This window comes from Chelonia mydas, chromosome 3 (genome assembly GCF_015237465.2).
Source record: "Chelonia mydas isolate rCheMyd1 chromosome 3, rCheMyd1.pri.v2, whole genome shotgun sequence".
Taxonomy (NCBI): domain Eukaryota; kingdom Metazoa; phylum Chordata; order Testudines; family Cheloniidae; genus Chelonia; species Chelonia mydas.
The window spans coordinates 242,831-265,657 of NC_057851.1; the positions used below are offsets into that span (position 1 = coordinate 242,831).

At 47.0% G+C, this 22,827-nt stretch overlaps 1 protein-coding gene and 1 pseudogene across 1 annotated transcript in view; both read left to right on the top strand.

The window, feature by feature from the left end:
- The window catches only part of ZNF512 (zinc finger protein 512), a 61,267-nt gene extending 54,691 nt beyond the window's left edge, over positions 1–6,576 (top strand). The window contains 3 exon segments of the mRNA XM_037893572.2: positions 2,621–2,683; positions 3,939–4,037; positions 4,380–6,576. Coding sequence (XP_037749500.2) covers positions 2,621–2,683; positions 3,939–4,037; positions 4,380–4,694 — 477 coding nt within the window. The 3' untranslated portion in view covers positions 4,695–6,576.
- A 10,093-nt stretch (positions 6,577–16,669) lies between these two features.
- Positions 16,670–19,617, top strand: LOC122464874 (annotated as a pseudogene).
- The last annotated feature ends 3,210 nt before the right edge of the window (positions 19,618–22,827 follow it).

Here is a 22,827-nt window from a genome sequence, read left to right on the forward strand (position 1 = left end):
CAGTCCACACAAGAGATCCACTTCCTGGACACTACGGTGCTAAAAAGCAATGGTCACATAAACACCACCCTATACCGGAAACCTACTGACCGCTATTCCTACCTACATGACTCCAGCTTTCACCCTGACCACACCACACGATCCATTGTCTACAGCCAAGCTCGATACAGCCGCATTTGCTCCAACCCCTCAGAGAGAGGCAAACACCTACAAGATCTCTATCAAGCATTCTTACAACTACAATACCCACCTGCGGAAGTGAAGAAACAGATTGATAGAGCCAGAAGAGTTCCCAGAAGTCACCTACTACAGGACAGGCCTAACAAGGAAAATAACAGAACGCCACTAGCCATCACCTTCAGCCCCCAACTAAAACCCCTCCAACGCATCATCAAGGATCTACAACCCATCCTGAAGGATGATCCAACACTCTCACAAATCTTGGGAGACAGGCCAGTCCTTGCCTACAGACAGCCCCCCAACCTGAAGCAAATACTCACCAGCAAGCACACACCACACAACAGAACCACTAACCCAGGAACCTATCCTTGCAACAAAGCCCGTTGCCAACTGTGTCCACATATCTATTCAGGGGACACCATCACGGGGCCTAATCACATCAGCCACACTATCAGAGGCTCGTTCACCTGCACATCCACCAATGTGATATATGCCATCATGTGCCAGCAATGCCCCTCTGCCATGTATATTGGTCAAACTGGACAGTCTCTACGTAAAAGAACAAGTGGACACAAATCAGATGTCAAGAATTATAACATTCGTAAACCAGTCGGAGAACACTTCAATCTCTCTGGTCACTCGATTACAGATATGAAAGTTGCGATATTACAACAAAAAAACTTCAAATCCGGACTCCAGCGAGAAACTGTTGAATTGGAATTCATTTGCAAATTGGATACAATTAACTTAGGCTTGAATAGAGACTGGGAGTGGCTAAGTCATTATGCAAGGTAACCTATTTCCCCTTGTTTCCCCCCCCCCCCCCCCCCCCCCGACGTTCTTGTTAAACCCTGGATTTGTGCTGGAAATGGCCCACCTTGATTATCATACACATTGTAAGGAGAGTGGTCACTTTAGATAAGCTATTACGAGCAGGAGAGTGGGGTGGGGGGAGGTATTTTTTCATGCTTTGTGTGTATAAAAAGATCTTCTTCACTTTCCATAGTATGCATCCGATGAAGGGAGCTGTAGCTCACGAAAGCTTATGCTCAAATTGGTTAGTCTCTAAGGTGCCACAAGTACTCCTTTTCTTTTTGCGAATACAGACTAACACGGCTGTTACTCTGAAACCAGAAGTTTGAGAAGGGTTTATACTGAACTTACACAGCACCACTCAGGTTTGGCCCAGCCACTCCTCCATCATGATGGGGAGGCTGCCAGGTCAGATTTGAGCCTCTGCTCTTCCAGGGGGTTAGAGTAATCCAAAAGGAAAAGTGAAAATACCGCCCCGGTCCATGAGAGGGGCCATGTCCGCACAGCCTCATGCAGGGCAAAGACCAGTAGTCTTAGGAGGAAAGTCTGGGCTCCTTATCCCTTGTGTGTCCATACAAACCAAGTCTGAGTCCCAGAATGCTGGAAATAAAATTAAGGAAAAACTGATCTCTCTCTTTCTTCAGAGGGCCCAGGGTGCTCTCAAAGTTTCACCAGCAGATAGATCTTGTTTCCTGGGGCTGAGGAGTTCAGCGCTAGCTCTTTGCTCCTGAAAGCCTCCCACAGACTGTGCCTGAGCCAGTACTCTCCCTTTTAAGGACCCACCGTTCTCCAGGACTGACAGGCCTTACAGGTGCAACAGGTTGGGATTGTTTGAACCCAGAGGAGCTCTTTAACTCCTCCTCGAATGGGATGGGGCTGCCCCACCACAACCCTGTTTCTGCAATGGACCTTGCTGTGTTTTTTTTTAGGGCTCTAGCATCAACATGCCTTGGAGTATTATAATGTTTTGCATGTGTGGTTACCCTCAGAAATGGCAGATGACCCAGTGCAGCAGCCACTGCTCCAGCAGCATTTTCCACATGAAGCATGTTGCCCCCTGTGCTCCATATTCTGCACTGGCTTCCCTGTGAGCACAATTCAAGGTGTTGTGATTGGTGTTCAAAGCACTATGGGGTCTAGTCATAGAGGTGCCCCTTTCCCAATGACAGCTGGGACCATTGAGGTCAGCTGCAGTACATTCCCCATCTGTGAGTGTGGAGGAAGAGTCCTAGACTCTGGTAATTACCCCCACCCATTTCTCTGACAGAGCCCAGGTTTGTAGACCTTCAGGGCATGATGCAAACCCTATCAATTCACTCAGGGGTTTAGTAGAATGGGCATCTCTATCAGCAGCTCATTGCTGGCTAGAGTCTCTTTATTTTGTCTGAGATTTGCACATTTGCCGAGAGGTGAGAATTTATTTCATTTACTGGAGTCTTAAACAAATCTATCTGCAGAGGGCTCTCTTCTCCCCATTCCTGTCATGTCTGGTCTTATAAAACTGTATATCCTTTCTTTGCTTTCTCCCTTCTAAGGAAGGACCATTCCAGAAGAAAAAGCATTTCTGTGAATGGGAACTGATTTCTCAACTGTCTTGCTGACAGCTGTTGCCCTTCTCTCATTTCAGGGCTGTGAGTCTGTATATGGCAGTGTCTCAGGACTCAAATCTCACCTTGGCACCTGCACCTTGGTTTGTACCATTTCTATACAGTCTCTTTCATATGTGCACTCCCACAGGTATTGTTCCTCAGATACCTGCATATGAGAGTCATTGGCCTGCTGGATCCTTGTCTGTCAATGTTCTTTAGAATCATAGAATATCAGGGTTGGAAGGGACCTCAGGAGGTCATCTAGTCCAACCCCCTGCTCAAAGCAGGACCAATTCCCAACTAAATTACCCAGCCAGGGCTTTGTCAAGCCTGACCTTAAAAACCTCTAAGGAACGAGATTCCACCACCTCCCTAGGTAACCCATTCCAGTGCTTCACCACCCTCCTAGTGAAAAAGTTTTTCCTAATATCCAACCTAAACCTCCCCCACTGCAACTTCAGACCATTACTCCTTGTTCTGTCATCTGCTACCACTGAGAACAGTCTAGATCCATCCTCTTTGGAACCCGCTTTCAGGTAGTTGAAAGCAGCTATCAAATCCCCCTCATTCTTCACTTCTGCAGACTAAACAATCCCAGTTCCCTCAGCCTCTCCTCATAAGTCATGTGTTCCAGCCCCCTGATCATTTTTGTTGCCCTCCGCTGGACTCTCTCCAATTTTTCCACATCCTTCTTGTAGTGTGGGGCCCAAAACTGGACACAGTACTCCAGATGAGGCCTCACCAATGTCGAATAGAGGGGAACGATCACGTCCCTCGATCTGCTGGCAATGCCCCGACATATACATCCCAAAATGCCATTGGCCTTCTTGGCAACAAGGGCACACCGTTGACTCATATCCAGTTTCTCGTCTACTGTAACCCCTAGGTCCTTAGCCCCGTAGGGTCCTTAATAGCCCCTTCTCCACAGTTTCTGACTGCCTCGTCACGTCTTAACGCATCCGCATTACAGATGCGCTGTGAGGCAGTAAGACTGTATGTCCCTTGCACCTGTACCTGAGTCACTGTCCTGCCTGCAATCCCATGGCTACAAGACCAACTTTACCAGGTACTCCCCCTGTGTGAGACCTGCAAGGCCTTCAGCAGTGATGGAGGTTACTTGAGGAGTAGCTGGAGCTGGTTCCACCCTCATTCTCTCAGGGCGCACTTGGGCATCAGTGTCTGTGCTGCTGTGGCTCGAGTGCTCGCCCTCTGGGATGAGTTAAGGGATTTTGTGCTCTGTCTCCTCACTGCTGGATCATGTCTGGCCATGCCTTGGGTGCAAGGTCTGGGCCTTTCAGCATCACTGGGCAGAGAGGAGGGTGGCATCTGGTGATGTGTTTTCTGTTTTGGTGGCAGGGAGACTTTGTGGCTGGGAAATACAAGTGTCTCCTGTGTGAGAAGGAATTCATATCAGAGAGCGGGGTCAAGTATCACATCAACTCTGTGCATGCTGAGGTGAGAAGAGCCGCGGTGCCCTGCCCCCTTCAAAGGGATGGGGGGAAAGTGCCATGTCCTAGCCCTTGTCCCATGCTGCTGCCACTCTTTTTTCATTTTGCCAGCACCTTCCATATCCTGCAATATTATCCAACCCATTGCAGAATCCAGTGTGCCCCCAGAGAGCAGGATAGAATCTGCCCAGCAACTGGTAAAAATAACACTGTGCTGGCCAGCCTCATTCTCGGATCCGATTTCTCTGCTAATCCCTACCCTGTGGGTGGTTCCAGCAGTGGAACAGGACAGGCACTCCCATTGTATCTCTTCCCCCCAGTACTAACCCTCTGCTTCTGAACCCTCCAGGACTGGTTTGATGTGAATACCACTAACAAAAAAAGCTTTGAGAAGCTGATGAAAATCCGCCAAAGAGAAGATGAGCAGAGGAAGCAGCGAAAGAAGCGTACTGCAGCCCGGAGCAGGAAGAAGAGGCCTGGGACTGTGTCTGCCAAGAAGTTCCTTGGTGCAGGGGCCGAGAAAAGCAGAAGAAGGAGTAAGAGGGGGCGTTCCCAGCTGGTGGACAGTGAGAGCAGGAGCAGCGAGGAGGAGGAGGAGGAGGAGCCCCAAGCTGCACAGAGAGCAGAAACTCCAAAGAACATCCGCAAACGGGGCAGGAAATAGATCATTGGAGGCAGAGGAACTAGGCAGTTCTAGGAAGCCGGGAGCCCAGGTCATGGCACAGCAGTCACTCCCTCCCGTGGAGTGACTCCCTATCCAGTGTAGTCTGTGCCCTAGTTACAGGCTGAGTTCAGGTTATGTTAGTTGCTTATGTAGTGATTTTAAATATTTTAGTTTCCATTACAGCTCTCTGTTTTTGTTCTCCTCCTCTTAGGGATCCTCAGCTTTGGTGAGGGCAGGTTTCCTTGATGGAAGGATGTGTCCTTTTATGGGATCTCTAGGACTGGGTGTGCAGGTCTCAGTTGGGGGAGAGATTTCCTTTGGGGTAGTGTGTGCAGATCCTGGGCAGTTTCTGGGGTGGGGCACAGATGCTCTGGCTTAATCACCTGCAGCGCAATGCTATCTCAGGTGCTTAAAGGGCCTACCTCTGAGACTCAGACACTTGAGTGCTGTCTCCCTTTTAGGTTATTGCCATAAAGCACCATCCCTTTACTACACTAATCTGCAACCTCAGCACTGCCCAGCAGTTTAGGAACCCAGGCCTGCCTGATGAGGTAGGACATCATCCTGTCAAAAGCAGGAGTGTTTGCAGTGGGCTAATGTATCCTTCAGCACCTGCCTCCTTTAAGGCTGAGCACTGATTGGTCCCTAAAAGTGGGGAGGGAGCTCTTCCTCCAGTCTGTGGCTAGAGGCCAACTGTCTGTACCCTTGCCTTCCAGAGGCATGTGGCAGCAAACTTGTCTGCCAGCACACTGTAGTCTGGGTATGTGTGAGATCCGTGCAGATGGCTTGTGCTGTGTTATCGGTTCACAGTTCATAACAGCCACCCCCCACCTGCTGGACAGAGCTCATACACAGTAGCAAAGCACTGCGTATTGCTGCCATGGGGTGGCCTTGCCCTAGTTTGGTGTCCTCCTTCTCTCTCAAGCCGTAGTAGGCGCTGCTTCTCCTTGTAAGTGAGCTCTGCAGATGCCCTTTCCCCTGAGCTAGCTGTGGCCTGCTCCTGCCACCTTTACCGGGACAAGCCTTATGTAATGGGCCTTCCTGTGTATTGGTGTCAGGGCTGGAGGGAGGGGGTCCTGTTTACCTGTTGAATTAAGTTTTAATTTAGTGCATGGTGAGTGTTTTGCCATGTTCCACTTGTACAGCAGAGTCAGTTAAGACCCGTAAATGCGTAACATTTCTGGCAGGCATAGGCACCCCCATTCTCTGCTGGGCAGAGGGGGGGCCTGCAGGATTTATGATGTCAGACCACATCCCCTGACAGGGAAAACTGCAGGATTTGATGTCTCTTTACCCTCTCCTCTCTTGTCCTGCTACAGTTCCCTGCCTCAGCTGGCTCTTTAGTTTGATACATAAGGATTCAGTTAGCAGGATCCAGCACTCAACAGTACCCTTCATGTCTCGCTGCAGTGAAAGCTTCCACCTCAGCCAAAGTTGCTGGTGCTGAAATTCACAGAGGACTCCCTGAGGTGCACAGGGCACAGACAGGTTTATTTGTGTTTGTTTCTAGCAGTGATGTTTGTTCACCCGTATAATCAAATTGCTTTTGTGGCTGGGGGTAGGACCCAAGCTCTCCCTGGCCATGGCCATTTTACAGAAGCTATACCCTAATGTGTGTAGAGTGAAGCAAATTACCCCCACCTCTTGCCTCGTGCAAACTAACACCCATGGCGATTGTTGGACTCTGCATGCAATGCTCCATTCTGATCTAGGTGCAGCAGCTGCATTTCATGCTGGGACCTGCAGTTGTCATGGATTGCAGTGCTGTATTAAAGAGGCAGGTTTCTGGGTTCTTCTATAGAGGCTGTGAAATGTGTGGTCAGAGCAGCAGGATCAGGATCAGAACAAAATAAAATAAAATGTCACCAGTGCAAGAATGTGATTTCTTGTCTCTTTGGTGTATAGTGTCTTTAGAATCATCCCCACTTTAGCAGTATGGGGCAGAAGAGTGCAGAACTACCTGCTCATTGTAATACGACGCATGCCCTTAAGCACTGAGGCAAAGGGCACTCACTTTCAGTTTTTCAACCACTTCTCTATCCAGCACTTCACCCTCCTCACAGCCTGTTGCATTAATGTAGATGAAATATGTGGGCAGAAAGAGTCAAAGGCATATATTAGGAACAAAAAGAATTCTAACAGTGGTGTTGGTCCATTACTAGATGGAAATGGTAAAATTGTCAATAATCAGAAAAGGCAGAAGTGCTCAATAAATATGTCTGCTGGGGGCGGGGAGAGGATGTAGTCATGTCATATATGATCAAAAAGAAAAGGAGTACTTGTGGCACTTTAGAGACTAACCAATTTATTTGAGCATAAGCTTTCGTGAGCTACAACTCACTTCATCTTTTTGCGAATACAGACTAACACGGCTGTTACTCTGAAACATATCATATGATAACACTCTTGCCACTTCACTAGTAGCTCTGGAGGATGTTAAAAAGCAGCTATTAAAGTTCGACATTTTTATATCAGCAGGTCCATATAACTTTAATCCAGTTTTAAAGAGTTTTTAAAAAGCTGGCTGAGGCGCTCACTGAACCATTAATGTTGATTTTCAGTAAATCTTGGAAGACTGGGGAAGTTCTAGAAGACAGCTAGTATTGGGTCAACAATTAAAAAAGGTAAATGGGATGACCTGGTAATTATAGGCCAGTCATTCTGATTTTGATACCAGGCAAGATAATGGAGCAGCTGATACAGAGCTCAATAAAGAATCAAAAGGATGGTAATATGATTAATATCAATCAACATGGGTTTATGGAAAATAGGTCCTGTCAAACCTACTTGATATATATTTTTTTAATAAGATTACAAGTTTGGCTGATAAAGGTAATAGTGTTGATGTATTAGACTTCTGTAAGGCATTTGACTTGGTACTGCACAACATTTTAATGAAAAAACCAAAACAATATAAACTTAACCAGGCACACATTAAATGGATTAAAAGCTGGCTAACTGATAAGTCTCAAAATGTAATTGTAAATGGGGAATCATCATTGAGCAGATGTTTTTCTGTTGGTATCCTGCAGGGATTGGGTCTTGGCCCTGCACTAGTTAACATTTTTGTCAATTACCTGGAAGAAAACATACAGTCATCACCAAGAAGGTTTGCAGATCTCACAAATATTGGGAGAAAGGTAAATACTGACGAGGACAGGTCACTGATACAGAGTGATCAGGATGGCCTGGTAAGCTGGGCGCAAACAAACAATATGTGTTTTAATATCTTTAATATGTAAATGTATGCATCTAGGAACAAAAAATGTAAGCCATGCAGGATGGAGGACTCTATCCTGGGAAGCAGTGACTCTGGAAAAAAAGAATTGCGGATCCTGGTGTATAATCAGGTGAAAATGAGGACCCCAGTGTGGCGCTGTGGTCAAAAGGTCTAATGCAATCTTTTGATGTATAAACAGGAGTCTTGACAGGTTTCAGAGTAGCAGCTGTGTTAGTCTGTATCCGCAAAAGAAAAGGAGTACTTGTGGCACCTTAGAGACTAACAAATTTATTTGAGCGTAAGCTTTCGTGAGCTACAGGTCACTTCATCGGATGCATTCAGTGGAAAATACAGCGGGGAGATTTATATACACAGAGAACATGAAACAATGGGTGTTACCATACACACTGTAACGAGAGTGATCAGGTAAGGTGAGCTATTATCAGCAGGAGAGCGGGGGGGAGGGAACCTTTTGTAGTGATAATCAAGGTGGACCATTTCCAGCAGTTGACAAGAACGCCTGGGGGGGTGGGGGGGGAGGAAGGGGGGAATAAACATGGGGAAATAGTTTTACTTTTGTGTAATGACCCATCCACTCCCAGTCTTTATTCAAGACTAAGTTAATTGTATCCAGTTTGCAAATTAATTCCAATTCAGCAGTCTCTCGTTGGAGTTTGTTTTTGAACGTTTTTTTGTTGAAGAATTGCCACTTTTAGGTCTGTAATTGAGTGACCAAAGAGATTGAAGTGTTCTCCGACTGGTTTACGAATGTTATAATTCTTGACGTCTGATTTGTGTCCATTTATTCTTTTACGTAGAGACTGTCCAGTTTGGCCAATGTACATGGCAGAGGGGCATTGCTGGCACATGATGGCATATATCACATTGGTAGATGTGCAGGTGAACGAGCCTCTGATGGTGTAGCTGATGTGATTAGGTTCTATGATGGTGTCTCCTGAATAGATCTGTGGACACAGTTGGCAACGGGCTTTGTTGCAAGGATAGGTTCCTGGGTTAGTGGTTCTGTTGTGTGGTGTGTGGTTGCTGGTGAGTATTTGCTTCAGGTTGGGGGGCTGTCTGTAAGCAAGGACTGGCCTGTCTCCCAAGATCTGTGAGAGTGATGGGTCGCCCTGCAGGATAGGTTGTAGATCCTTGATGATGCGTTGGAGAGGTTTTAGTTGGGGGCTGAAGGTGATGGCTAGTGGTGTTCTGTTATTTCCTTGTTGGGCCTGTCCTGTAGTAGGTGACTTCTGGGTACTCTTCTGGCTCTGTCAATCAGTTTCTTCACTTCAGCAGGTGGGTATTGTAGTTGTAAGAATGCTTGATAGAGATCTTGTAGGTGTTTGTCTCTGTCTGAAGGGTTGGAGCAAATGCGGCTGTATCGTAGAGCTTGGCTGTAGACAATGGATCGTGTGGTGTGGTCAGGGTGAAAGCTGGAGTCATGTAGGTAGGAATAGCGGTCAGTAGGTTTCCGGTATAGGGTGGTGTTTATGTGACCATTGCTTTTTAGCACCGTAGTGTCCAGGAAGTGGATCTCTTGTGTGGACTGGTCCAGGCTGAGGTTGATGGTGGGATGGAAATTGTTGAAATCATGGTGGAATTCCTCAAGGGCTTCTTGAGTAGGAGAAGAGAGATTTTACCTCTGTAGGTGGCACTGTTAAATTGGAGAGGGGCCAGAGAAGAGCCATGATAATGGTTAGAGGATTAGAAACCATGTCTTATAGAGATTTGAGCTCCTTGAGTCTATGTATTTAGCTTAACAAAGAAGATGGTTAAGAGAGAACTTGATTACCATCTATAAGTACCTACGGGGGGATAAATGTTTAATAATGGGCACTTCACTCTAGCAGAGAAAGGTATAACACGATCTATAGACTGGATATTGATACTAGGCAAGGGGTTCCCAAACTTGGTTCGCAGCTTGTTCAGGGTAAGCCCCTGGCGGGCCGCAAGACACTTTGTTTACATGAGCGTCCGCAGGTACGGCCGCTCACAGCTCCCAGTGGCCGCGGTTCACTGTAGCTTTTGATCTCTGATTCAATAGCTATAGTGACAGACAGGAACTGTCTGTTTACCTGGCTAACATTTATGAGTACAGTCATACACTTAGTATCACTTCTAACAATATAGGTTTGCATTGCAAAGTTCTAGCCTACCTACCATGGAATGGCCCTAATTACCATTTACATATCTTTCTAACATGTCTCTAATGTTGAATCTGGATCATTTGTCCTGCAGCATGCTTAACACTTTCCGGCCATGCATCACATTTTGTATAAGATTTGTTGCAATTATATAACAGTGGTAGCAACAATGGTTTGCATAGTTTATATTTTAATCAGATAACATCACCCGCAACGCGAGATTGGTGTGGAAGGGAGCAATTAGAGCTCCTGGATACACCTTAAGGATCTTCCAATATTGATAGGAGCTGTGTTTATATTGAATTCTTTGTAAGGCCAAATCACTGATGCATGCCTTGGCCCAAGTTGACAACTTAGTCCATACTCTGTGAAACACTTCAGTGATTTCAGGGTTCGGTCTATGTGTTAACATAGACATCAGTGTTCTTCAGAGCGCACTTTGACATTCAGCCATGAAGGCTGTGAGATGTTGATCTCAGTTTCCCTTCTTGCACAGCAGTCCAAGCTTGTAATGGTTTTTCTGCTGTGGAAAGTCTTAGGATTGTGCATGGGCATTAGCTGTGAAACCTCAACATTATTAGGCTTTCTAATGCAAAGTGTGTTCTTACTGAACCAAACAGCGTCATTATAAGGGTTTCTATTACATAGTGTGTTTTTATGTAGCACTTCCAGCATGTTTGAGGATTTTTCCCATAAGTTATGCACATTATATATTTTTACGGTTTTTGGCATCAGCAAAATTATATTAACAGCAAATTTAACACAAGTGTACAATCATTTTTAAGCCATGCCTTTTGTTTAGATGGACCATTTTTTAGGTTAGCTTGTTCAATATTCCTTTTGAACCTTTGTAGTTTTTCCTTTACCTCAGGGTTTTCCTTAACATAGGCTTTTAGTTTAAACCACATCCTTGGGGTTTTGGTATTTTAGAGCTGTGAGGCAAGTCTGCAAGGGCACCTTGCCTTTCAAGGGTTAACTTGCCTTCCTCCTTTCCCCTTTTCAGAGAGTTGAAATCTGAGATTTCTGGTGTACACTAATCTGGCCTTCAATGTAGAACTGCAAAGCTCCCAGGGACGCTTGGTAATCCTGTTGCCGCTGACTTCCTACCAAAGATGGTGCACTTCATCCCACATTCTGCTGTTCCTCTTGCATGGGAGATGGCTTAGCACTTCCTGGAAAATGCCTTCTGCGACCATGGCTTAGCCATGAGCATTCTATTGTACCAGGGTCCCCAGTTCATTTCCCAGTTCTGACAGGAATTTGAGACTTCTTGGCATTGAGTCCCTCGCCTGATCTGCCTGTCGCCCACAGACAAATGGACAGAGAGCTTCAATCAGATCTTAGAGTAGTATCCGCTACTGCCTTTTTGAGCTATCTCCAGGATGACTGGCTTCCCTTGCTGTGCTACTCTGAATTTGCATATAACAATGCAGTCCACACGTTGACTCCACAGCCCATTCTTTACAGTCTGTAACTTTCACCCCTGCTTCCACCCAGATTTGCCCCTGACTTCTCCAGGACCGGCTGCCACAGATTTAGCACACATCTATTCTTAGTGAATCGGGAATGCAATGAATACTTGCAATCCACAAAAGAAACCTATAAGCACCATGAACACTAAGACCTTTAGGCTGCCCCCAATCTGGCTGTAGTGGACAAGGTGTGGCTCTCTGCCCAGAACTCAGATCGAGCTGCCTGTCCACCAGACTAGACTGCCTGTACCTGGGCCCCTTCAAGGTTATAGAGTGGATGAACTGGTGGCTTTCAGGTTACAGCTCTCGAAGTCCTTAAAGATCCACTCCCTCTTTTATATCTCACTTTTAAAGCCCTATGCCAAGAACCCATACCCAAACAACAACCAACAGCAGTCTGTGGACAAGAGGAGTACTTGGTCCACCCAATCCTTTACTCTCAGCAAGTTAAGAGAAGGTTCCAGTACCTGGTTGACTGGAAAGGCTACAATTTGGATGAACAGCCTTGGGAACCAGTAGAAACATCCATGTTCAGGACCTATTGTGAGAGTACCATCAGAAGTACCCCAAGAAACTGGGTCCTAGACCTAGACCTAGGAGGTGCCCTTGGGTTGGGGGGCAGTACTACTTGTCTGGAATCAGGGACTGCATCTAAGCCAGTCTCCAGGCAACCTAATGAGCACAGCTGGCCTAATTGGTTACACTACCCAATTGGTTAGAAGGGTCAGCAGACCAGCTCTTAAGCTAAGCAGCAGCAGTTCAAACCATTTGCCCAAAACATAATCCCAACTATACATATAACACAATGGGGTCTAAATTAGCTGTTCCCATTCAAGCAAGAGACCTTGGAGTGATTATGGCTAGCTGTCTGAAAACATCTGCTCAATGTGCAAAAAAGGCAAAAAAGCAAACAGGTTGTTAAGTGCTGAGGAATGTTGCTGTGGCAATGTTGTCAAGGCTGCTAAGCTGTTACAGCCGCTCTGTGTGTCTGTTCATGGAGCTCTGGTGTTAGCTTCACAAGGAGAGAGTGCAGCCCAAAGGGTTGCTCATAAAGAGAGACCACAGGCTCAGCTTGGTGGCAGAGGCACTCAGCCAGGTTTATTGCGAACAAAGCCTGGTACTAGCACCCTGGCTCCATGGTTTCAGGTACACTAACACATCTATCCCCGTGACAATGGTACCAGCTCAGTCAGTGCAACAGGATGCTGCCCCCTAGGCTGGACAAAGGTGCCCCTCCTATGACTTCTTGTATACGTTGATACGTATTGCACTCCAGACATTGCTAGGTGTAGTTACCAACCCTACACCTTGTACCTGCTAGTTTGAACAAAACATCCATAGCCATTATTTTGTCAGCCCATCCTTATCTTATGAGGGGCTTGATGTGTTGCTGTACCATCTTTTAAGAATGCATTTATGTAGTTACTTGAGAACTTTAGGTGGTTTTTGTACCATGCTCTCCGGTCAGGAATGTGCTAACTTAGTTGGCCAATATCTAGTGTGTGGTTGTTTTGCCAAGGCCAGGACTACTCTGGTTCACACCCTTTGGTTCACACTGTTAGTTTATATGTGCAGTCCAGCAAGGCCTACATTTAGTAACCATTAAGAAAGGGATAGCTAATAGGACAGACAATAGCATAATGCTACTATATAAAACCATGGTGCACCCACGTCTTGAGTACTGCATGCAGTTCTAGACACCCGCACCTCAAAAACGATATATTAGACTTGGAAAAAGTACAGAGAAGGGCAACAAACATAAGTAGGGGTTTGGAGCAGCTTCCATACATGGAGAGATTAAAAAGACTGGGACTGGTCACTTTAGAAAAGAGATGACTAATGGGAGATGTGATAGAAGTCTGTAAAATTATGAATGGTGTGGAGAAAGCGATAAGAAAGTGTTATTTACTCCTTCACATAACAAAAGAACCAGGGCTCACCCAATGAAATTAATAGGGAGCAGGTTTAAAACAAGAAGGAAGTATGTCTTCACACAACTTTTGAAACTCATTGACGGGATGCTGTGAAGGCCTAAAGTATAACTGGGTTCAAAAAATAATTAGATAAGTTTATGGAGGATAGGTCCATCAGTGGCTTTTTCCAAGATGGTCAGGGACGGAACCCTTATGCTCAGGGTATCCCTAATTTCTAACAGCCAACAGCCAGGACTGGATGAGAGGGCATGGCTCACTCGATAATTGCCCTGTTCGGTTCATTTCCTCTGACACCACCGACTGCTGTAAGACAGGATGCTGGGCTAGACAGACGATTGGTCTGACCCAGTGTGGCCGTTCTTACGTTCTTACCACCCATCAGAGCCCTTCTGTGTGGGACAAGCTAATCTCCGGTAAGTTTATTAACGTGTGTAAGGGCTTTTCTTGTTTTTAATATATTTCCTCTGTAATGCTTTTACCTTTAGAATAAATGTGCTTGCTTAGAAAGAGCTGTGTGGTTGCTTAACTGTAGCAATTGCACTGTTTACCATCCCTGAGGAGAAAAATAAAACAAGCCTGCTTAGGCATCATGACTTTGCTAGGGAGTTCACAGGCTAGGCAGGAAGTTGTGCAGTGTGACAGTACTGCTGTCAGGAGACACATGTCTCCATCTGAGAGGTGACAGCTGAAGAGCCTGGAGTATAGCATGGGTGCACTTGCTGGATTACAGAGAGGAAAAACAGGTGTAGGTGTCCTGAACTGTGACGCACAATATTAGCCGTCTTCCAGTCTTCTGGAATTTCCCCAGTATCTAAGATTTATTAAAAATCAACATCAGTGGGGCCAGAGATCTTTCAGCAAACTCTTTTATGACTCTTGGGCACAAGTTATCTGGACCAGTTGATTTAAAAATGTTTATCCCTACTAGATGATATTTAACATCCTCCTTAGTTACTAAAGGACTAGAAAGTACTTCATTATTCACATGTGATACAAATAGATCATAATGCGTCTTTTTCAGATAAAGAACAGACATTCATTGAACACTTCTGCCTTTTCTGTATCATTATTAACCATGTTATCATCTCCATCTAGTAATGGGCCTGCATCATTGCTAGGATTTCTTTTGTTCCTAATATACTTTTTAAAAAATCCTTCATATTGACCCTAGTATTTCCCACCAGGAATTTTTCCCTGATGTCTTTCATTCCCTTTTCAATTTTCCATACTTCGTAGCTTCTAATGTAGATTGATTTGCTATCTATTTGCCTTATTAATAGAATTTAGTTATTGTCACAGAGCAACAGGATCTGTGCTATGCCCCAGCTTTTAATCAGTCTCTCGGAGAAACCCCTTCAATGTGGCAGACCCCCAAGAGAGACCACTCCTTAAGCTGGGGGTAAACCATAGCACCTCATGGCCTCCTAGACGGAGCATCTGGGTTCTAGCACTCCTGCGTCACACCATGAGCTCTTCTCAGCAAGTCCAACTGGGCTTCACTCCTGGTAATGGCTTGTACAGTCCAGGGATTAATGCACCTCAAGAGGTATTTGCAGTGACACCCAAGCAGGATTTGCAAAACAGAGCAAGATTTATTAGTCAACTGGAACACAGCACTGGAAGTCCTTAGCTTACCATAGAGACATAGAATCATAGGGTTAGACGGGACTGCAAGGATCATCTAGCCTAACCCCCTGCCAAGATGCAGGATTTGTTGAGTCTAAACCATCCAAGACAGAAGTCTTTTTGAAAACCTCCAGTGAAGGACTTCCATGACCTCCCTAGGTGTCTGTTCCATTGTCCTACTGTTCTTACAGTAAGAGAGGTTTTTCCTGAGGTTTAATCTAAATCTGTTATGCTGTAGTTTAAACCCACTGCCTCTTGTCCTGCCTTCTGTGGCAAGAACAATTTTTCTCCATCTTTTTCAAGTATTTTTGAAGTATTATCATGTCCGTCCCTCCCCTCCCCCCCCCACCTCTTTTCCAAACTAAACATACCCAGTTTCTTGAGCTGCTGCTCATATGGTTTGCATTCCATCCCGCTGCTCATCTTTGACGCTCACTTCTGGATCCTTTCTAGTTTCTCTACATCCTTTCTATACCTTGGTGACCAAAACTGGACACAGTACTCCAGCTGAGGCCTAACCAGCGCCAAGTGGTACTATCCCCTCCCGTGGCCTGCCTGTTATTCCTCTGTTAATATTAACTACAATTGCATTTGCTTTTTTTGAAGCAGCATTGCATGGTTGACTCACGTTGCGGTTGTGTTCTACCACAACTCACAGGTCCTTCTCAGCAGTGCTGCTGCCAAGCCCGTTGTCCCTCATTCTGTATTTGTGCATTTATTTTTTCTTCCTTAAGTGTAGCACCTTACATTTGTCTTGGTTGAATTTCATTTTATGGTGTCTAGCCCAGTTCTCTAATTTATCAAGATCCCTCTGAATTTTAGCTGTATTCTCCAAAGTATTGGCAACACCACCCCTTCCCCCCGCCCCAGCTTTGTGTCATCTGCAAATTTGATCAGTATGCTCTCTATTCCTACATCCAGGTCTTTAATAAAAATGTTAAACAACACCAGACCCAGAATAGATCCCTGTGGAACCCAATTTGAGACTTCCCTCCAATCCGACATCATTCCATTAATCATTACTGTTTGCGGTTGTTTAATCAATTATGTATCCACTTAATGGTAGTTCTGATGAGCCAGCATTTCTCCAGCTTACTTATCAGAATATCATGAGGGTCTGTGTCAAAAGTCTTTCTGAAGTCCAGGTATATCATATCCACTGCATTCCCCTATCCACCAAACCAGTTACCCTGTCAAAGAAGGAAATCAAGCTGGGATGGTATGATTTGTTCTTAGTAAATCCATGGGAGCTGTGGGGGCGGTGCTTGCAGAGACGGGCAGCACGCAGAACCACATGCCCCCCCCACACACACTCCAGGAGCCGCAGGGGCGTGTTGGTCCCTGCCAGGAGCGGCATGGGGGTGGGGTAGGCAGGGAGCCTGCCTTAGGGGCAGCTACGCTGTACTGCCAACCGGGAGCTGCTGGAGGTAAGTGCTGCCCAGCAGGAGGCTGCACCAAGTCCCAGCCCTGAGCTCCTGCCCAGAGCTAGCCCGGAGCTCCCTCCTGCACCCAAACTCCCTCCCAGAACTTGCATCCCCTCACCTCCTCCTGCACCCAACCCCCCTGACCCAGGCTCAGCCCAGAGCCCCCTCCCACACTGCAAACCCCTCGGCCCCAGCCCAGAGCCCACACCCCCTACCGCACCCCAACCCCCTGCCCCAGCCTGGTGAAAGTGAGTGAGGGTGGGGGGAGCGAGCCCAGAGAGAGGCGGGGAGCTGGAATGGACAGGGCTTTGGGGATGAGGCAGGGCCTCGGGGAAGGGGCGGGGTAGATCCTGGGTTGCCCTTAAATTAAAAAAGTGATCTTGGGCGTAAAAAGGTTGGAGACCATTGTTTTAGAGCAACTCACATAGATTAAAAATAGCAATAATAAGAGCTCCTTGTCCCCTCTAACCTATAGAAACAATAGCTTGATTAGTTTACAGGGCTTTGTGGTTTGCATGTGTAAGAGTCATAATACACTGCTAAGGGGAGGGTTAATTCAGCTGTCTGAATTGTGCATTTAATGCTGGCCATCGTGAGGCCCCCCCAGGTCTTTTCTCTCTTGCGGGAGCAAGTCGAACAGTCTGTCTGGCTCCTGGAATAGCTCTAGCTTCCGGGCTCGTGAGTCTCATCATATTGCTTAGAGGATGACTGTTCCAGTGTAATGTGCTGTCATGCTAGGGCCTAGACACAGAGGGAGGGGTGCTCTCTGGTCAGCATCTGCTCCAGTTTGGTTAGCATACAAGAAAATAGACTCAAGCTACCACCAGAGAAGTTCCAGCCCAGCACAGACGTGATGCATTGATGACCTCACAGAGGTGGTGATTAGCATCAGAGCACTCAGAACTTCTTGGGGGTAAAGTTCTCATAGTCTCAGACTGGAGGACAGTGCTGCTGGGCGCTAGGGCACTCTGGGAAAGTGCCGGGTCCTAGCTGAGGAAGCGCGTCCCGAGCTTCAGGGTAAGGGAGATATGAAATGCTGCAGTGCGGTGTTGGGTGGCAACAATCTAAGCACTGATGGGTGAAGACATCCTAAACCCACTGCTCCCTTTGCTTCCCTTCCCCTATGAAGTCTATTGAACCACAAGAGTCTCCTCTCTTTTGGTCTTCCCTCCTTCAACCCCCAGCCTCTGCAGAGCTTGGGGTTGGGGAAGGTGTTTGTTCCCTGTTTACGAGCAGTCTGGGTGAGGATTTATGAGTCTCCACTTTTCACATTCCATTTCAACGGAGAAATACAACAGCTTCCCCCTGTATTTGAAATAGCACTGTGATTGTTCTCAGGGTTCCCAGAATCGCAGATCACCTCGTTGCCCCTGCTTCTAGTGAGGGGGAGTCATAGAATATCAGGGTTGGAAGGGACCTCAGGAGTCCAACCCCGTGCTCAAAGCAGGACAATCCCCAGTTTTTGCCCCAGATCCCTAAATGGCCCCCTCAAGGATTGAACTCACAACCCTGAGTTTAGCAGGCCAATGCTCAAACCACTGAGCTATCCCTCCCCCCTGTGTCTGTGCAGGCGACGGTGCCCTCTAGGCACCAGCTGGGGTGGTTTCTCTGCTGTCATGGGCAGCACCCACCATGTCACCTCCCAGGGACTGCAGCCAGCCCAGGAGGAGGCTGTTTGCACAGAGCAGTGCCAGCCGCCAGCCACCTGCCCCCGCCCCCAGGAGAGGAACCCACCAGCCCCGGCCGGGAGTGGCGTGGGCCACTGCCAACCATGGGCTATAAATACCGGTGGGCGGGGCACCGCCGCTCCCCAAGCCCCAGCAGACGCGCGAGCAGACGCCCCGAGAGCGGTCCCAGGCCCGCGGAGATGTCGTGCCCACTGACTGACCAGGAGAAGAGGGAGCAGATCAGCATCCTCAGCATCGTGGGGGTGGAGAACGTGGCTGAGCTGAAGAAGGGCTTCAACCGGCACCTGCACTTCACCTGGTCAAGGACCGCAACGTGGCTACCCCCCGCGACTACTACTTCGCCCTGGCGCACACCGTGCGCAACCACCTGGTGGGCAGGTGGATCCGCACCCAGCAGTATTACTACGAGAAGGATCCCAACAGAGTTTACTCTCTCTCTAGAATTTTACATGGGCCCTACCTTACAGAACACCATGATAAACTTTGGATTGAAGAATGCTTGTGATGAGTCAATTTATCAGCTCGGGCTGGATATAGAAGAGCTGGAGGACATTGAAGAGGATGCTGGCCTTGGCAACAGAAGTCTTGGAAGACTGGCTGCCTGCTTTCTTGACTCAATGGCAACACTTGGGCTTTCTGCATATGGGTATGGCATCAGATAGGAATATGGAATCTTCAACCAGAAGATCCGAGATGGATGGCAGGTGGAAGAAGCCAACGACTGGTTTAGATACGGCAACCCCTGGGAGAAAGCCCATCCCGAGTACATCCTGCCTGTCCACTTTTATGGAAGAGTGGAACACACCAAGAGTGGACAGAAGTGGGTCGATATGTAGGTGGTCCTCGCCTTGCCCTATGATACTCCTGTGCCTGGGTACATGAATAACACCATCAACACCATGCAGCTGTGGTCTGCTCGGGCACCTAATGACTTCAACCGCTGAGACTTTAACGTTGGAGATTACGTTCAAGCCATCTTGGACAGAAATGTGGCTGAGAACATATCACGTGTCCTCTATCCAAACTATAACTTTTTCAAAGGCAAAGAGTTGCGACTGAAGCAGGAGTACTTCGTTGTGGCTGCCACCCTCCAGGATATCATCCGACGTTTTAAAGCATCCAAATTTGGAAGCATGGAAAACGTTTGAACTATATTTGATTCTTTTCCAGATCAGGTAGCAATTCAGCTGAATGACACTCATCCTATACTGGCCATTCCCGACTTGATGAGGGTTTTTGTGGACATTGAAAAACTGCCATGGACTAAGGCATGGGATATCAGCAAGTGGACCTTTGCCTATACAAACCACACAGTGCTCCCTGAAGCTCTAGAGCGCTGGCCAGTCAATCTTGTGGAGTCTTCCCTGTGGAATCTGGATGTCAGCTCCCTGACACCCCCGCCCATGAGCCTCTAAAGCTCTCCCCTCTGGGCTATGCCAGCACTGCCTTCACCTTACAGGTTTACAAGAGGTGCACCCGAGTCCCCTTGAAGTATTCCTCTGTGATATCCAGGCCCTGACGCTGGCTACTCCCAGAAACGCCAGAGCCTCTCATCCCAAAGCAGCAGTGTACCCCAATTTTACCTTAAAAACACCACTCCTGTAAACTGCACTTGTAAGCACTTAAATAAATCGTCTTGTTTTATTGCAAGAAAGACTAGAGGTTCCACTAGAAACCAGAGAGAGAGATGGAAACAAACTACTAGAATACAAAAAAAATCATAAAATAAACTAGGGCCTACGCTTATTAATAGTAACCTTTCCCCTCTAATCAAGTAAGTTTCCCCCTTCCCCACCAAAGTTCAGTCTGTTGCAGAGCTGGCTGGCTACCCAGGAACCAGAATCCAATCTTTCATGAAACACTCCTGTTCAACAAGATGTCTCCTCAGTGAGTGGATGCAATGTCTTTTTCTCCACTCTGTGATATATCTAATCAGTCTTCTGTCTTTATTCACACACAGGGCACTCGCCTGTCTGCTATAATGTTCCCTTTTACCTCCATGTGGTTTTGATTGCTAGCTGTTGTCTTTGATGGTTTTCCTTTGACTGTTCTGGGATGAGGCAAGGGTAGGGAATTGAACAATATATTACATAATCAACTAGCCATGACGCAGTGACAGCTCCCTCCCGCTTGAATGGGTCCTCACCAAGACGTATGATTCCCTGGTGACTACCTTTTACTCCAAGACCATAAGGACATGATTTTCAATATAGTTACATTATTCCTTAAACATTACCCATATACACATCTCACAACCATTAAGTATTGATAAGTTACAAGCTTTCAGCAGAGACCTCACCAACTGTCCTTCAAGGATAACTCCCATGGAAAGCCATGTATAATGTGTAGTAAGTTTGTCAGGTCTGAGCCAGGAGTTGCTTGTAAAGAACAGTGAATGCTTTTGCCAGTTGGCATCAGTGGTGTCTGTGTCCCAATCATCTTTATAATTAACAGGCCAGGAATTGGAACCTGAGTCTTCAGCAGCTTTCATGCTGCAGCCTCAGAACCTTGGATCAAGAGAGAAACAAGACCTAAAGCTACCACCTCCCAAGACAAAGAATCACCAGCTGCAGGCTTGCACCAGGAGCAGTGGTGAGTCATGGAGTCCCCCTGTCCTCTTCCACCTCCTCTGAGCAGAGGCAGTGGTGCTATTGTAGAGTCTCCTCTGCTTCATCCTTTGCTGCTCATCAAGGATGTGAGAGAGCAGCTAAACACACACATCAGAAAAAAGAGACTCCAGCTCCTGTGGGGCTTGCCATATATAATCCTGAACTCCCTGGCAGCATCCATCCCATCCATCCCAGAGTTTCTGGAATGCACAGCGCTGCTGGAGTCTAAAGAGTACCAGCGGCCACTCTTCAAGGCAGAAAGGCGTAAGCACCTTGAGCAACACCTGAGAGAGAAAATGGTCCATCACAAATGGGGCCTTCCCAAGAGAATCCAGAAGTCTTTGAAATGGTTTATTCCTCCTGAGGCAGCCAAACAGGAGCCCATGCCTGATGAGAAGGTTCCTATATCTACCTCTACACACACAGGAGTATGTGAAGCTTCACGTGGGAGCTCAGAGGCCTGTACTAGCAGGATCTGTCTGACAGCACAGAGATCTGAAGGCAGTGGACAAACCACAGTGACACTAGACACTACATCTGAGACCACTATAGCTGGAAGCATGAGAAATCTTCAGAGACGTCAGACCAGAACAGGTCCACAGAATAAAACAGGAGAGGAGTCTCTGCTACTGGAATGGTCTATGCATTTCAACCCAGATGCAACTGAGCTGCCAGTGATTGGGGAGAAAAAGGAAAAGCACCTGGAGTTCCAGGGAGGGAAGGAGAACTGTGACCTTTCAGAAGACACTGAGGGCTCCTGGGAGACATTTTGGCTGGGTACATGTCCACCAAGCACACAACCAGCTCTCCTCAATGGGGCTCAGAGTGAAATTGGAACTAGCTTCATGGACACACAGTTCAGAAATAACAAAAGACAATATAACCAGAACCTGGAGCTCGGGACGAAGCTAGAGATGAAATGGGGTGTCTCCTACATGTTCCAGGAATCTTCTCCTGCCATGAGAACTCCCCCTGCCCAACTCACTTACTGGGAGAAAAAGCCCAGCTCAGGAGCAGAAAAAAGCCCTGTAAGCAGGATCAGTGGGTCTCAAAAATTACCCCATAGTTGCCAATGGGGATTTTCCCAGGGACTCCTAAGGGCCATCAGTCCTCCAGAACAGTCACAATCACAGCTGCTTTCACATGCCAGTGGAGAGGAGGTTCCAAAATCTAACTTTGTCCAGGAAGGACAGAAATTTCTTGGAATAGCAGGCTCTTGTAGGTCAGTAACTATGCACAGAAGTTATAGTGACACAGCTGAGACCTCTAGGGCCCTGTTACTGGCAGGGCAGTTAGCCTCACTGGAGGGTGAGAATCAAGAGACTAGGCCAAAGATGACTCTTACACAGCTCCCTCTGGAATCCCAGTTGCAACCCAGCCCAGCTGGAGCTCCTCTTGCTGAGATTCCCTGGGCTCTCAATAGAGACATGCTGGGGAATAAAAATCTTCAAATTAAACTGGGTTTGCAGAGTCCCTCCCAAGTGCCCATGACCCCCAGCACTGACTCTGCAGCCTCCCTGCAAATTCCAGGAGCTGAGGGTGAAGAAAGTCTTGTTACAGATGACACAAAAAAATACTTCGAATTCCACCTGAGAGAAAAATTGCTGCATCAGAAATGGGGACTCCCTAAGAGACTGCAAGAATCCATGACCTTGTTTCTACTGCTAGAAGCAACAATAAATTAATGCCTTTCTTCCCCAAGGAAGACTGGGATGTGCTGGTCTGGGTCTCCTTACTCTCCTTCAAGGACAGAATTCTACAGTAATTATCACCTCTTCTAAATTTTTGTTATCATTAAATATAACTCTGGATATTCATCTATCTAAATGTCCAATCCCTTTTTGAATCTTACATGCCTGGTCTCAACTGTTACCCGCAAAAACAGAGTTACCTCTCTGTTACTCACATTCTCTAGGGGCACCCACACTTACCCTGTTCCTAGGGCTCAGGCATAACCCTGTCAATTTTCTGCGGGTTTGCAGGACATTTAACCAGTGAAAGAGCCTTACACAGTAC